Source organism: Drosophila hydei, unplaced genomic scaffold (assembly GCF_003285905.1).
Source record: "Drosophila hydei strain 15085-1641.00,03,60 unplaced genomic scaffold, DhydRS2 tig00000001-arrow-pilon, whole genome shotgun sequence".
NCBI lineage: Eukaryota > Metazoa > Arthropoda > Insecta > Diptera > Drosophilidae > Drosophila > Drosophila hydei.
In genome coordinates this window covers 2884656-2901296 of record NW_022045643.1, presented here as the reverse complement: position 1 = coordinate 2901296, position 16641 = coordinate 2884656, and the positions used below count along the sequence as shown (strand labels likewise).

Here is a 16641-nt window from a genome sequence, read left to right as displayed (position 1 = left end):
CTGAGTTGCTAAAATTTCATTCAAATGCCAATTCGCCGCACAACACGCACACACGCACAACCTGCTGGGCTGTTGAACGTTGCTGCATTAACATGAAATCACAGCCAAATTGTAGAGTAAGGTATTTATAATAATGTAGCAGCAACAGCAACTTAGCATCCTTGCAATGTAAAGGGGGCTTAGGACCCAGCTCGTGGAATCATGCAACACTCATACGCCCCGTTGCCCTTAAGTATGCAACGCAGTTGCCAAGCTATTTTGATTGCCCGCCAACAGTTGACAATTTCGCGACTGACAACAGTTAGTATATGGAGGCTTCAGCTACGAGCAAAGGAATTTAATAAATTTATCAATTTTTAAAGTGTTTCTTAAAAAATTCTTACAAAAAGGGAAAACGTAAAACTTTTTGCCTTTGCTCAACTTTTTATATTAAAAAATAGTTTAATGAAAATAAATAATTTAAGGATGTAGCGCAGCAGCTATAAAAAATGTCTATAAAAATAGCTAACAAGTGACCTTTGCGTATCCAATTAGCTGTGCAAAGTTCATTTAAATTAGAGTCAACTGCAACTAGCAAATACTCTGCAATATGCACCATATTTGCATAGCACGCAGTCAACTTAAAGAGAGTTAATTGCAAAGCACACACACACACGCACAGAGAGAGAAACACACATAGGAACACATGCACGCAGACAAAAGCTGACTGTTGCAAATTTCTATGCTGATTGCCGCATTGCATTTCCGCCTGCTACACTTTGACCTCAATTCTCGTGCAAGTGTGTGTGTGTGTGCCTGTGTGTGCGACACTTGTTAACCGTGTGCTTGCCCTGCGGAAACTGCCTATTAAGTTTTGATGAGAGCAAAAGCACCAAAAGTTGTGGCAAAGACATGACACGCCGCCACTGCCGCAGGGTAACAAGAATTTAATCAATGTTTCTCTTTGCGGTTATTCGAGGGCGTGCTGAATACCTCTATAGCTAGTGTTTGCTTGGGCAACAGCAAACAACAAAATCAGTGACAGGACGCACAACTTAGTTGCTGATATCAGTGTGTGTTTGTGTTTGCCTCATGTTTCCTGTGGCTCGGTTATCGCCGCTTGTCGGAGTACGCAAAATTTAACTTTTTGCGTTGTAGGCGCGTGCATGTGTGTGGGTGTGTGTGTGTGTGTGTGTGTATCGTGGCTGGCAGACAGGCAGCTTTCATGGTAATTGTGGCAGCACTTTGACACGACAGCTGAACGCAAACAAGTTCATAGAACCTTTGTTTTGGCCATATAGCCATCTAATGGTTTAGTTAGTTAGCTGGCTATTTGGGTATTATATTCTTATATCACATATGGTTTATAGCATTGAGGTTTACTTTATTTTTTATAGCTTCTTGCCACGTACACTAAAACACTGAAGCACAATTACAGACTGCGTGTGTGTGTGCGTAAGACTCGACTCTATGCGATTGGAGTCGGCGAGCAACAAACCGAGACACACGTCTGCAAGCGCGAAAATCTGAAAGTTAACTGAAAATTAACACAAAACTCTCAAACTATCAATAATCAAGCAGAAGCCGCAAAAGCAGAAAAAAACAACAGCAGCAGGTAGATAAAATAAAAGAAAAGAAGTAGAAGTAGGAGGAGGAGGAGGCGGTGGAGATAAAGAAAAAAGAAAACATAAAACACACATATAAAATGTGTTTAAAATCCCAAAAAATCAAAGTGCATGAAAATAATAATCACAACAACAGCTAGCAATGAGCAATGGACTTAGCCAACCAATAACAACAGCAACAGCAACAGCAAAAGCCACAGCAACAGCAACAAGACGAGTTACCCACATTTCAGTGGCGCCAACAACAGCTAACAGACACCAACTCCAACTGAGACCCAGTAAATGCGCTTAAACTGAGGCAAATCTCTTATTAGAAGCGATTGGGCTGCTGTTGCTGCTGCTGCAGTTGCTGCTTGCTTCGCTGGCCACTTGGCGTGTTGCATGTGCCACAAATTATATATATGGGTATCAAAATATACATATATAAAGCCTACATGTGGCTGCGCTTTGTGCCACTTCAGAGTTATTGCAGCGCCCACACATGCGACAAAGTGAAAACTCTCCGACATGGAGCTGTGTATGAAGCTAATTGAATTCTTGGCGCTGTCATTTGTGTCTCATCTGCTCATTTGTAGCTCATTGGCAATCTTTGCCACAGCGCTTGGGGGCAGGCGTCATGTGTTTCATGCCTCAGCGATCAATTCGTACGACTAACTGCATTCAACAACCTTGAGTAGCTCAGCGAGCAATTAATGTAAAAGCAAAAAACAAGCAGCTCTATATATATATAAATATATATATATATATAAAACAAAAAACTGCAACGCAATCTGGCACAGTTACTGTAACTATAACTTCTTATAAGTGCTACTTGGGTTAGGTTGGAATAATTGCCACACTTCATGACTCGACAGCTATAAACTAAGCTAAAAGTCATCTTGCTGCAGTTTTCGTTGACGAAGATTAATATTCTTTCTTTTATATAGTATGAGAAATGTGTTTAAGCCAAAAATATATTTAAGACTTAAAGGAAATATAATAAAGCAAATATAACATAGCTGAAAAAAGTCTTTAGGCTTATAATGAATGTTCTCTGACATATTCTCTTCATTTCAGTTTCTCTCTCTCTTTTACATGAGAAGTTGTTTAAATTTGTTTACATAAAGCAGAAATGTGGTTTAGAAAATTCTTAAAAATATTTTTTATGTCGCTCTCTGGCTATCAGTCTCTCCCTGAACACCTAAACAAAACTTGATATGCAAACGATGCTGTAGCTGAAGAGATTACTTTATTTATATGCATAAAGATCATTTTAAAAATATATGCATCTCTCTCTCCCTCTCTCTCTCTCTGTTTTACTCTCACACGAACTGCCCTTAGATGATGTTTCACTGGAGTACGTGAACGGCATGCCACAGTTGACAGTTCGCCTGCCCAGCCGCAATGAGCTATGCCAGTTCGCCTTGAAGCCCATCTCGCATACGGTGGGGCATCTGCTGGCAATGCTGAGGGAGGAGGATCGGGGCATAGATCGTGCTGCAATTATCAATAAGCATGGCGTACGCATTGCTTCCTCCTGCACCATCGAGCGTTTGCTGGACGATGAATTTAGGTAGCTATCGAATCAGCATTAAGTAACTTCCAATTCTAACTACAACTCTGCTTGCAGCATACAAATCAATAATCGTAATCTGGATGTTAAGCCGCCGGAACGTGAAAAGATCACGATGGAGAAGATTGACAAAATGGACGATGTGCGCAAGATTATAGCACAGGTATTTGGAATACGCAATGTGGCTAAAGAATGTTAGTTAAATTAACTGTCTAATAGCTTTATGAAGCCTTCAATGTGGGCGAGTATCAGCTGGAAAAGAGCAATGAACTGGCCAAGGAACTGGAGAGTCTGCGTTACGAACTGGAGCCACTCGAAGAGGTTAGCCGCCTTAGCGCTTTAACTGTCTATATAGACTTACCTGATTATCATTTGGCAGAAAAAAATGGAACTGGTCAAAAAGGCTGAGCGTCGCACCAACATGATGACCTGGGTGGGTCTCGGACTGATGTCCGTGCAATTTGGCATCCTCGCGCGATTGACTTGGTGGGAATACTCTTGGGATATTATGGAGCCAGTGACTTATTTCGTTACCTATGGCACGACAATGGCCATGTACGCCTACTATTGTGTAACGAAGCGCGTAAGTTGCCTGAAAGTATAATCCAAAAATAATTAATTAATGGCAATGATTGGTTTCCCCGATAGGAATATATCATGGAGAATGTGTACAACCGCGAGTACTCCTTAAATATGTACAGGAATGCCAAGAAAGCGCAGTTTGATGTCGAGCATTATAATCGGCTGAAGCGCAAGAGCGCGGAATTGGAGTACAATCTGAGTCGCATCAACGATCCCATCAATATGAAGCTGCCAGCCCATTTGGTGCGCACCCAGCTGGACGCCCCGCCCATCGAAGAGAGCAATGGATTGGAAAAGAGTAAAGAGAAGAGTACTTAAGAACCTCAAGGTGCCACCACCCTCGTGCTACCCACAGACGTCCGCAACAAACGAGTTGCGAGAACACATGTAAAGATTGAAAGTGATAGCCTGGGAGAGAGCGGAAAGCTGACGCAGCCACCTATGCAAAATGAAACTCAAATTAACATTTAAAAAACATGCGCTCGCTTTAAATCATTCAACTCAGTCATTTAGTCAAAGTTTTTGTTTAGTGATCGAAATTATAGTCAACGCTTATACACAAATTTATATATATATACATATATATATTACTATATTTTGATATGTTCTGCTCTTGTATCCTTTTCTGTTAACTGAATGTTTAGTTAGTTATGTTTAATTTGTAGCCTAAGCCCAAGCTTGAACGGGCCAACAAATGCGCACAAAATCATTTCACAAATGACGTCACCTGCTTAAGGTGTTTGCTTAATTTTTGTTTAGTTATTTATTTAGTAAAAAGATACGTTGTTTTTAAGCTTCAACTAATTTGTGTGCGTTTTTAGTGAAATATAAATGAATTATTTATTGAATATTTTTATTTTTTTGTATTTCTTTTTATTTTGCACACGTTGCGATGGATAGAACTCTCTGCTATGATTTATGCATAGAAATTGCTTGTTCTCTAGCCATTTCGATCGACCTTGGCCAGACTACATCGTTGTAGACTACGCCAAAGGCAAATCATTGCCAGCTCTTGGGCTACAGCCAGTTTCAATAAAATCCTTGGCATATTTTACGGCTGTGGCGTAAATGTATTATAAAAATTGACTTCTCTATGTTTAACTAAAGAAATTGAGCTATTGCGATATGCCACAATTAGGAAAATATATAACTATAAAATAAATGAAACTCTAGACATAACTGAATGAACGACATATACTTAACCACCTATGATAAATATATTTTGATTTGAACAAAAGGCGCTCCTCAGTGTGTGGACAAACGTGAAAACTTGCAGTGAAATCTACTAACTTCCTAAGCTTTAATATACCTACTTAGCAAATACTAACTAAACTAAACTAAACTAAACTACTTAACAACTACTAGATACATATACATATATTTAAACAAATTGTAAATAAAAACGCACCAACTATTTCATTAAGAGTTTTAGCAACAACCACATTTAACACATAACATTTTGTAGTTAGTAAAGTTTACGAAATTCTTAAAATAATATGATATATGATAATGATGCCATTAACTTAGTGACAGCAACTAATATGGGTAGGTACTTATAAATTATATAAAAAAAAAGAAAACATTGTATATGTAAATATATAAACTGCTGTGTTTCATGACAACGTAAACGATATTTAGGAACGTAAATATGAAAATGGCTGCACAGACAGCTTCAACTTAGTTTTAGTATAAGCAACTAGGCTTTGATAATTGCCATTCGTTTTTACCGTTATACGCTTTCCTCTAAAACTCTGAACTTAGAATCGCGAAAAAGGTTGTGTTGAAAACTTTATGCCTCTCTCTACTAAACTACTGTACTATATACATATATATATATAAACCAATTCCCTGACACTCACACTCGAAAGCTTAAGGGCCACACTCCAGTCTAGCTTTTCGATGCGCTAAATACACTTAAAGAAAAACATAGGCACATTTTAGATACACAGCTAATCAAAACAAAAAACTAACACACACTAACATTAGCCTAAGTATTATTCATACATAATACAAATATTTTGAAAACATTTGTGATTCAATTTGAAATTATAAACTAAAAAAAATATTGTTTTTTTTGCAAAAGAAAACTAAAACTTACTCAAAAATCGAACTTTCCTAAATAACTTTTAAAGTATTTGCATACAAATTCCCTAAAAGCTAATTTATGTTCATCTATTTAGCTAAACCTATAAGAGTATTCCCAAGTTTATATTGTTGTAATCAGCGCCAAAGACTTATAAAAAAAACTAATATCTTTAACAAGTTGTATAAACAAATTATACCCAGCCTTTTTTAGAAGTTTATTTAAGCCCTAAGAGATGCTCGTTACAAATCGTATATGTATATATAAATATATATATATATTAAAGCCCAAACTATTGTTAAATTTACTTATAAAGGCAGCACCAGAAACTGGACTAATCCCCAAATGGCGTGAGTTGCTCTTAAGATACTTATATTCATGATTCTCAAGTACCTTTCTTTCGAAAAAAAAACAAGCATAAAACCAATCTAAAATCTTTTTAACGAATTTATAATTAACAAACTAAACACAAAACCAAAAAATTATGATAAGTGCTTTAAGTATTTAATTGTTTAAATTTTGACTAAACAAGAAAAACAAAAACCAAAAACCTAAAACCAAAAACGTGCGATTTTTTACATTTATATAAACATAATAAATTTGTTTGTTAAACATAATACGATAAACTCCAGGAACCCAGCTTCAAAAATATTTAAAATACTAAAAAAAAAAAATAAAATAAAAAACAAGCGGAATACATAACGCAAAAATATGCAACAAATAGAAAACTGATTAATAAATAAATAAAAAATTGAAATTAAAACAAAAGCATAAAAAACGACATTTAAATATTTGGCTAAGATCTCGTTTTTATTTGCTACTAAAACGTACAAAGTGCAACGAGATTGGATGATTGGTATGTATTCAATACTCAATATTCAGACACAACGTATTTCCAGTCTGTAGCAGCTATTCGAGTCCGTTGCATTCCATCTGACCAGCTCCGCAATGGCTCGACTGGGCTTGAGGAAAAGCGTCAGCTGTTCGTTGAGCTGCAGCGGCGAGAATTTGCTGATGATCACTGCCTTTGTGGAGTCACGATACTTGCCCACCACCGTCTCGTTGGAGAAAATGCGCCCGCGCCTGTCAGCCACCTCGAAGGTGTGCTTGGGCTCATTGCTAGCATCGTCCAGGAGGCGATAGCTGGGCAGTCGATCGGGATTGTAGCCCAGCCTCCTGCATATATCGCGCACTTCGTTTATGCCCGGCGGCGTGCTCTTGGGAAAGCATTTGGTGTGCCAAATGCCGTAGGATTGCTCAATTACTTGACCATACTGCATGCCCTGCTTCTGGTAGCTTTGTCCAGTTTGCGCCCAGTAATCCTTATGCTGGTCCAGCAGCGGATGCTCGAGGCCAAAGCAGTAGCGCTCATCCTCGCCATCGGGACAATCGGGCTGCTTGTCGCACACAAAGTCACGTGGAATGCAATCGTCGGAGCTGTAGGAGAAGTGCATTAGATATGAAACAAATCTCTTCCTCCCGAGTTGACCTACGAAGTGCATTGAAAGTGATCCGCAGTGCAGTTGCATAGCACCGAGCTCTCATCGCTCTTGTCCCAGCAGTTGCGCTTGCCATCGCATATTTTAGAGGGATCCGTGGCTCTGAAGGGAGAGATGTTCATGAGTCTTTGCCTCGACTTTATGTGTATTTATATGTGTCTATAGCTCACTGTAAATAGGTAAAGCAGCTGCATATGGTGGGCTCATCAGTCATGTCCTCACAGTCGCGCACATGGTCACAAAACTTGCTCTTTGGCACGCACTTGGCACTCGAGCGGCACTTCATTTCGCCAGGTCCACAGCGCTGCTTGAGCTGGCGGCACTTGGCCTCCTCCTCGTCGCTGCCATCGTGGCAGTCATTGCGGCCATCGCAGAGCGCCGACTGTGGCAGACAGCTGCCCAAGGGACAGCGATGTGTGGCGCAAGTGGGCATTGGCTGCGCGTTGCTGCAATGTGGATGATCTATGGCAAATATTTATATATATATCAGTTAAATATTTAAAGTTATGCTAGTTAGATTGTACCTATGACGTGCTGCAGCATTTTGTAGGCCTCATTAAGTTTTCTGATGGCAAAAGGCGATTTGAAGCTGCGGCAGTTGGTGTTGTTATAGCTAAAGATCGCCGCAGGATACCAGCCTGTATGTGTATCCCTGCACACCAGCACGCCCTGATCTGTGGGCTGAGCCTGCTGGTCAGTGTGATTCCTCTGGCCGAACTGCGTGCAGCTGGTGAATGTGGTGAGTGCGGGCATCGACTTGGCACTTGCCGCACCGCTCACCAGCTCCACTTCGTCCGATATGGAGGCCATGTCGTCAGCACTTAGATTCAGCTTACGCATTAGGTTGCCAGACGGCTTACGCTCTTGCAGCTGGTAACAGGAGCTGCAGCTGCTGTCATTGTTGATCGATGCAGTGGCCACCGTTTTGATGCGCCCTGTGAGATCATCATGCAGCACGCTGATGCATTGATGTGGAGTGGCATCTTCTGCAGCGGAACTGTGAAAGAAATTCAAATTTCGTATTGTCTCTGACTCAAAATGGGGCAGAAACTCACATCTCTGGCAAGAAGGTGGGCAGCACATAGTGCGTAAATCGCGCCGGCTGCTCCAGATGATAAAGCAACACATTGGATCGAGGCACTGCTTCAAAGCAGTCCACACGATGTATTTGCTCATGGTTGCTGCGATGCAAGGAGCGCTTGGTCTTGCCTCCGCCCAGCAAGGCGCTAATGTAGTGCGTATCAAAGCTGTGCAGAAAGGGAGAGTGTCTCAGTGGTCCGAGGACAAAGGTGAATTATTTAAGCAACAAACCTTAAGCCGGTGAGGCAAGTCTCATGCACCAGCAGCCAGTGTTTGTCCAGCAACACGCCCAAGCACCACAGCTCACCGTCCACATAGATATCTGCTAGCCAGGGCCAATGCAGCTCTTCGATGGCCTCGTGCAGCTGCTCCTGCACCAGCATCGTCTTATTACTCTTGCTCTTGATCAATGTTTCCAGATGATCCAAGATTTCATCCTTTTTGTTGACCACCTGCAGCGGCAACAGCGGCTTAAAGTGCACGTATGGCCGAACGTTTGTTTGAATGGAAGGCAACAGCTCAGGCAGCTGCTCAGATGGCGGCGGAGTTATAGCCTGCCCGGCACTGAAGGTCTTCAGTGGCAACGTCGCATTGGAGCGAGCATTACATTCCACATAGATGCCCAGACACTTGTTGGGCAGCACGCGGGCTCTCTGCTGCCCGGGCAGCGGGTGCTGAGAAGGCCTAGGCAAGCCCATCTCCATGCTGGACAGCTGCGCATTGTCGCGCATTAGCGCCCGCAGACCAGGGCCAGCTGGCGAATTGGCTAGCTCTGGCGTGATGGGATGCATTCGCTGTTGGCTAATGAACTCGGTGCTGTTGTAGTATTGCGCGCCCCTGAAGCCCAGCAGAGCACACACCATGTCCGCTGTCTTGGCCTGGTGTTCATGGAAGTCCGTCTCGTGCGCGCACACCACGCGCCACAGTCCATGCGCGTTCTTCGAGAAGATGCCAACGGTGCTGAACTTGGGCTGTTGATGAGCATCAAAGTGCACATCGTGGCCATTGGTTAGAGCAACTGCGAATGAAGATTATTAGTCAGATAAGCGCCTGGACCTAGACTTGCTTACGCACAACAATCCTTTTCATCCTCATTGAACTTGCAGTCGATGACTTTGTCGCAGCGCTTGGCCAGCGGCAGGCAGGTCTTTGACAGCGCGCAGTGATATTCATGTGCCCGACAGCCACCTGTAGTTGAAGAAGAAAGCGTTGTTAACTGCCTTACCTCTAACAGCTTGCCCAGAACTTACCACAGTTCTGCTCATCCGTCAAATCCTCGCAGTCTGCCTTGCCATCGCAGATGAGCGAGCTGAGGCTGCCCTTGAGATAGTCGCGACAGCTGCAGTCCAGCTCATCGGTGCCATCCTCGCAGTCCACCTTGCGGTCACAGCGATGCAGCTGATCTATAATTTGTGGCAGTCTGAAAGATCAATTCAATTAATCCATTGATGGCAACAAATTGGCTCTATAGCTTACTTCTGGCAAATAAACTTATTGGGCAACGGCTTCTCCGCAGTAACTTGGCTGCTATTTGTTGTGGTTGCTTGTGTGGTTGCTGCTGCTGGCACAGTTGTCGTTACAGCTGTTGTTGTTGTTGTTGTTGTTGTTGTTGTTGTTGTTGTTGTAGTCTGTTGCACAGCTTGGCTAGTGGCGCTGTCAATGTCTATCAAAGACCCCAAAGTTGTGTTTGCAACTTCAATTGTTGTTGCTGCTGTTGTTGCAGCTGTTGCCACTGTTTCGTTTGCTGCAATTTGTGCAGTTGTTGTTGTAGTTGTGGGGGTCGACGTTGTTGACTCCTCAAGTTGGCTTATCAAGTCGGCCAACTTCATCAAATCCTCTGTGGGTGTTGGCCAAGTGGTTGTTGCTACCACAGGTGGCACTGTTGCTGTCCGAGCTGTTGTTGTGCCCGTGTCAATTTCTGCATCGGCCTCTGTTGCCGGCTGTTCCTCAGTAAAAGTTTCTGCTACACTCCCTTCGTTTTCAGCAGTTAAATCAGCAAACACGTCATTGTCGTCTATGGGCACATCCTGACGTAGTTTGTCCTCAGTGTGCTGCACTTCCTGGTCAAGTGGGTCCTTTTGTTTTTGTGGATAATAGTCGCTCTCAGTGGTGCTGCTGACATTCTGCCTTGTGCCGCCCACCATGTCTGGTATGAAGTTGTAGGAGCAGCCCACCTCATCCTCGCCGCCCAGACAGTCCACATTGCGGTCGCAGCGGTTTCGCTGGGAAATGCAACGTTTGCCGCCCCAGACGCACGTGAAGCCAGGACAGCGCTGGAGTGGCTGACGTGCTGGCAGTAGGCTCGGTGTCACAGCCAGCTCCAGCCAATCCAAATAGAGGGCGACGCGCGTATAGACGCCAAACTCTTTGGGTCGGGCACAGCCATTGCCGTGGCTAACAACACCTGCCAGGTACCATTGCTCCGGCTGGCTGACGCTGCGGCAGAAGAGCGGACCACCCGAGTCACCTTGACAGGCATCGCGACCACCACCCGGCTCACCGGCACACACATCCTCCGACACCCGATCCTCGGGATCCGTGCAGCCCTTGCGTATGGGCACAGTTACCTGTCGTATGGCATCACCTGCAGCAGACATTGAGAAATTTAGTGAAATTTCTAGTTCTAAGTCAACAACTCAGCACTCACTGCTTGGCCCCTTCTCTCGTATAGCGCCCCAGCCAACGACTGTGCAGAGCGTATGCTCCTCTGGACCCCAGATCCAGTCCTCACCAAAGGTCGTGCGTCCCTTATCTGGCAAGCAGATGGGCTTCACCCAGCGATTGAATTGCAGCGGTGCCGCAACGCGCAGCAGCGAGAGATCATTCCGCATGCTACGCCGCTCGTAGCCCTGATGCACCACAACATGCGAAATCCCTTGAATTTGCGTAGCAGGTGAGTAGCTGGTGCGGCGCAAGAGCCCAGCGCGCACCTCATAGTAATACTTGGCAAAGTTGATAACACAGTGAGCAGCGCTGATGATCTGAGAAGTAGTTGCTTAGTAGAGACTCTTTGCCAACTGACAGACCTTACCCAATGCTCCGTATAGATGGTGCCGCCACAATGGAATTTGCCATTCCGGTAGATGGCCACTACGAAGGGCCACTCCAGGGGAGTTGCATAGCTGCCGCCAACAATTCGACCCTTGTCCGATTCCATGTTATTCTGAATGGGTGCTCGCTTAGAGCGTTTGGACGGCACGCCATCAGTTGGCTTGCTGGGCAGGCCACACTGCCTGGCCGGGCACTTGACATAGGCAACGTGATCGAGCAGCGTGTCCTGGTCGTTGCGTCCATGGCAGCCCTGGGCAAAATGAATGCCCGCATGCAGCGCAGGCTCAATGAATGGACCCGGCAGCTTCAGCTGCTTGAAGCTAAGACTTGGGCCTTCTTTGAGAGCCGACGTTTCGCAGGCTTCGGCTGCCCATCGGTCGCCATTATTACAAACAGGATACCAATCGCCGCGATGATTACGATACAAGAAGCCTTCCGATGCGGTGGCTGCATGGGACTAAGGGCAAATGGGGAATGTAGAAGGCATATGGAGACTCCATTATCATCTTACCATAGGATTCGCCACATCTCTAACCACCAGGCTGCACTGCTGCTCATCACGTTTGTTGAGGCAGTTGAAGAAGCCGTCGCAACGCTCGTGGCGATTGTAGCACATGGACAAAGTGGAGCGATTGTGTCGCGCATATTCCTCAGCATTCTCGTAGCAGGAATGCGCCAGTGGCTCGCAGCCAAAGCAGCCCAGCTCATCCTCGCCCATGGGACAGTCCGCATAGCCATCGCATATGCGATCCTCATCCAAGCGATCAGCACAGGTGCAGGCCGACTCATCGCTGCCGTCCGAACAGTCGACGACGTTGTCACACCAGCTCGAGGCGGCGATGCATTGCTTCTGGCCAAAGCAGGCCACCTGCTCAGCCTCGGGGCACTTGAAACGCTCCTGCGACTGCTGCGGCACGCCCAGATAGGAGGCATAGATGATTTGGCTGCGCTGTGCCACACCCGTCTGGTTGGCATGCCGCATCTTAAAGTTGGCATTGGAGAAGCCCGCCTGGCTGTTGGGCGTCAAGTTGCTCGCCTGTGCCGTCTGTCCCTGCTGGTTCTGCATGTAGGTGCAGTAGACCTGCTGCTGCCCGCTGGACTGCTTCTGTGGAGACGCGTTCTTCGAGAAGATATTGGGCAGCTGACTCTGTGCTCCGCCCGCTGTGCCGGCGGTGCCAGCAAAGAAGTTGCCCGACGGCCCAAACTGTTGCGGCACAAAGAAGATGCCACCTGCATTCGCTGCGCCACCAAACTGAGCGCTCTGCATGCCCATAAACGAGGGCGTGGGCGACCACATGGGCATGCGGAAATTGGCCGGCGTCATATAGAAGCAGACAGGCACACTGGGCATGCCAAAGTTCGGATTGAACATGAACTGTGCTGAGGCTTTCATTGTTTCGCCAGAGACGGGAAAGCCGCCAGGCGCTCGACTCGTAAACTGCACGCTGGGCGAGGCAGTGTAGGGCTCATTGTTCTCCGCTGCTTTTGCCTCGGCAGCTGCCTTCTGCTGCAGCTTACGGGACAAGTGTTCGCATATGGACATGAGCTGTGCGTCGGCAGCTGTAGGAAGGTAGTTTTTATATACATAGAATTGCTTTACATAGAGAAATCAAGGTTGGCCAGATTTCCTTACCATTTGTCACCTTGCCACTGACAGGATTGATTTTGGGTCCTAGCTGCTTCAGACTCTCAGCATCCAGCTTCGTGCCAAATGTCTCGATGAGTTCATCCTGCTTCGGCCCCGCGTCCTTCTCGAACTGCTTCAGCCAATGCTTGCGATCATAGATATTCAAAGTCTCCGACTCTTCGAACTTTGAAGTCTCATTGCTTGGCAGCACTTTGATCAGCGGCTTCTCCTCCTCATGGCGCTCGAAGCTCTCAAGCATATTTTCAATGCTGCTGGGATTATCTAAGGGATGCACCATACGTGCACCATCGGTGGTGCGTTCAGTATTGCTCTCAGTGGTGCTTTCACTGATGGTTTCAGGGACCACAGTTTCGGTGGTTGCAATCAGCATGTTTTCAACGCTAGTGGGATTATCTAATGGCTGTATCTGAGGTGCTCCTTCTGTGGTGTTTAGAGTGGTTATTTGAGTGGTGCCCTCAGTGTATTTGTTAGTTGTAGCGTCAGTGGTAGCTGGGGCGTGGGTTGTGATAATTAGCATATTTTCTATGCTAGATGGATTATCTAATGGATGTAGCTCAGCTGGTGCCTCTGTGGTGTTTACAGCGGTTCTTTGAGTGGTGCTCTCAAATATATCCTCAGTGGCAGCTGTTTGGGTTGTTTCGTTCAGCATATTTTCTATTCGAGTGGTATTATCTAATGGACGCACTTCACCTGCAGCTTCAGTGGTGCCTACGGCGGTTATTCGACTGGTGCTTTCAGTGGTTGTTTCAGTGTCATTTATCATGTTTTCTATGCTTGTAGAATTAACTAACGAATCCAATCCCATTATACTTTCAGTCGTGCTTGGCGTGGTTAGTCGAGTGGTGGTTTCGGTGGTTGGCGCCAGCGTTGTACTACTCTCCTCATAGCCGTCGATTATCCAACTGATTTTTATTGGCTTGGGCTTGGTCGGAAAGGCCGTGAAGTTGGCACCATCTATAGCTTCGGTCGTAGTGGTTGGGCTGAGCGTAGTAGTGGTTATTGTGGTTGTGTTGAGTGGGGTAGTGGGCCTTATGGTAGGACTAAGTGTAGTGGTAGTTGTGCTCGTCTGTGACTGGCCCTCTATATTCTGGTTCTTCTGCGTTGTCGTCTCATTCAGCCCATTGGTTGTGGTTGCCAGTGGTGGTGGAGCATCGGTTGTTGGCATTCTGGTAGTTTGGACGCTGAGCTGTTTCATATGGTTATCGGAGTGAATTGGAACTGAGTCCATTTCGATGTTTGGTATTGTGGTTGTCATAGTGGTTTCTATGGTGGTTTTATCAATTGCTCGCTCTGAGGTATGCACAATCTCTTTGGGCTTATCAAAACGATCCAAAATCCAAGTTATATGATCTGTTATGTTGTCCGAATCTGGCCCCTCAGTGGTAAGAACTGACAAGGGATGGCTGGTGGTGCTGGTAAAGGAGCTGCTGCTACTTGATGTGCTTTTGTCTAATGATGTTGTCGAAGTTGGCGAAGAGGCAGCGAAGCTAGTGCTACTGCTGCTTGTTGTTGTTTCCATATCCATTGTGGTTGTAGGCAATGTGCTCTCCATTGTTGTTGTTGGAAAAGTGGTTGTTGTTGCATTGTTCTGCTCCAGCATAGCTCTCGGCGTATTCTCTACATATGCCTCCTGCTCGTCGTGGCCGGGTCCGTCGATAATCCAACTGATCTGTGCTGGTTTTATCTTAACTCTATTGGGCTTCAGCGTCGTCTCCTCGTTGTCTCCATCGCCAGTTACGCTGCTATTTGTGAGTGGAGTGGTCACCTCTTGTGGTTGATGGACTGTTGTGTTCGTCGTCGTCTGGGCTGGTGCATATGGTTCAAACTCATGCGACTCGAGGCTGTGTGAGCCCAGGTGATCTCTTATGATTTCCTTCATCTTGTCGACTTTTTCGGTTACTTCCTTGGCCATCTGGTACATGCGCATGAAAGCTGACATGCAATCCTCTGGCGTCTGCTTCCTACACCTCACATACTCGGTTTCAAGCTGACTTAGCTTGGCTTTGGCTCGTTTGTTACGCATTCTTGTATAGAGTTGCTGCATGTTGGCCTCCAGCTGGAGAGGATCTAGTAAATCGAAAGACTCTAGACTGCGTCGGGATCGAAGCTTCAAGCGCTTCATGCGAAACTTCAAACGCAAATGTTTTAAGCGCAGCGACTGCTCCTCGCTCTTGGTGGCAATTGGCTCGGAATCAGCTTTCTTTAATGGTATACGAAAAGGTTCCAGTTGCGGGCCTATGAAGACCTTTTCATCAATGGGATGCACATTGCGGGCATGTTTCTGATTGAGCGACATTATTTGACGCAGCTGATCTGTATTTGAGGAGTTATATTATATATCTATATACTTTGATGAAGCTATTGCTGCTCTATTTACCCATGCGCTCCAGCACAATGCCATAATAGATTAGTGAGATGAGCAATGCGGCTATTACCAGCACGGATATGATCAGAATACGTGTGTAGGGCAGGCGAGATTGGCAGCGTTTTCGAGAAAGTCTTGGCGAACGCTTCGCCTCTAGTTCTGGGAAAGCGTAAAAGATTTCAATTTTCGAATTTATTCAGAAATTTTAAATTTTAATTATAATCTATATGGATTCCATCTATCTCTGCTCAAGAATTCCTAACAGCTCATTCTCTTTCATTCTTTCTCTCTCTTTCTCTTATTCTGTCACTTATTTTTTCTCTCTGTCTCTCTCTGTCTTTCTCTCTCTCTGTTTCTTAGGTAGTCTCTGCACTTTGTATGCCTCTTGACACAGTCTTTGCTCCACAGGCAGGGTATATTCCAGTCGACCCCTTCCAGATATATACGCAAATATTGTAGGCGTTAAGTTGAACTCATTTTAGGTTTGCTGTGCATTAAATTATGTTTAACAACTTATTAACTTAAACAACAACACCTCAACACTTTTTTTATCGAAAATATTTTTAATTTCTTTTCGTTTTTTATATTTTGGTCAGCGAGTTCTCTGCGGAGAGGTTTCGCAACTTGTAGAAATGCTGATGCACTAAATTGTCAAAACTGAACAAAATGAAAACATAAGCTTAAATAGCTGCCAAGTATTTAAAGTTTCTGTATGGCAATTTAGAGAAGCATATTCAAATCAATACACATATCTATATAATAATTAAGTTTAGGATGATTTAGTGTAATTTTTAGAGAAAGTTACGCAACTGAGCACATACCATCCAAACTTTGATTCATTTTGGTAAGATATAAATACAAAATATATTATATCAATTTATTATATGCATATTTCAATGCACTTTGCACAATTTCTATGTGAAATCTTTTTTTTATTTAATTATATTGCACTTTGTTACACTAGATTGTTTTACACAGCAGACAAACAAAAACAAAAAAACAAAAAGAAAAGGAAAGAAGGATCCAATTACAGAAATTCACTTAAACAAAAATCGGAAACGAATAATCCAAATTGGGCTGACCGACTGACTATAAGTTGTAGAGGTAGGTAACACACGATATAACGACGATTTCGAATGCGAGCGACTTCCGCGCGCTCCAAGCGGCAACTGAAGAC

The 16641-nt window shown here is 44.7% G+C and overlaps 2 protein-coding genes across 4 annotated transcripts in view; one reads left to right on the top strand and one right to left on the bottom strand.

The window, feature by feature from the left end:
- Positions 1–4459, top strand: part of LOC111600528 (calcium uniporter protein, mitochondrial) — a 41642-nt gene extending 37183 nt beyond the window's left edge. For all 3 annotated transcript variants that reach the window (XM_030225941.1, XM_030225942.1, XM_030225940.1), the window contains 5 exons: positions 2925–3156; positions 3214–3319; positions 3376–3477; positions 3536–3739; positions 3805–4459. In XM_030225941.1, coding sequence (XP_030081801.1) covers positions 2925–3156; positions 3214–3319; positions 3376–3477; positions 3536–3739; positions 3805–4056 — 896 coding nt within the window. In that variant the 3' untranslated portion in view covers positions 4057–4459. The remainder of the gene's footprint in view (positions 1–2924; positions 3157–3213; positions 3320–3375; positions 3478–3535; positions 3740–3804) is intronic.
- Positions 4460–6610: 2151 nt separating this feature from the next.
- Positions 6611–16460, bottom strand: LOC111600301 (serine protease nudel). The gene is made up of 15 exons (XM_030225534.1): positions 16286–16460; positions 15477–15623; positions 13085–15412; positions 11963–13011; positions 11432–11908; positions 11048–11381; positions 9877–10984; positions 9651–9820; positions 9475–9588; positions 8632–9418; positions 8376–8567; positions 7845–8317; positions 7491–7782; positions 7315–7422; positions 6611–7258 (listed from the first exon to the last, which is right to left on the bottom strand). Exons 1-15 carry the CDS (start codon positions 16302–16304, stop codon positions 6700–6702), a joined length of 8157 nt encoding a protein of 2718 aa, XP_030081394.1. The 5' UTR covers positions 16305–16460; the 3' UTR covers positions 6611–6699.
- Between the last annotated feature and the right edge of the window lie 181 nt (positions 16461–16641).

Excerpts from the sequence above, each read along its gene's own strand:
- LOC111600301 (XM_030225534.1), bottom strand. Across the intron at positions 9,821-9,876 it reads AATAAGTTTATTTGCCAGAA|ACTGCCACAAATTATAGATC; the intron begins GTAAGCTATAGA and ends TTGATCTTTCAG. Across the intron at positions 9,419-9,474 it reads TGAGGATGAAAAGGATTGTT|TTGCTCTAACCAATGGCCAC; the intron begins GTGCGTAAGCAA and ends CTTCATTCGCAG.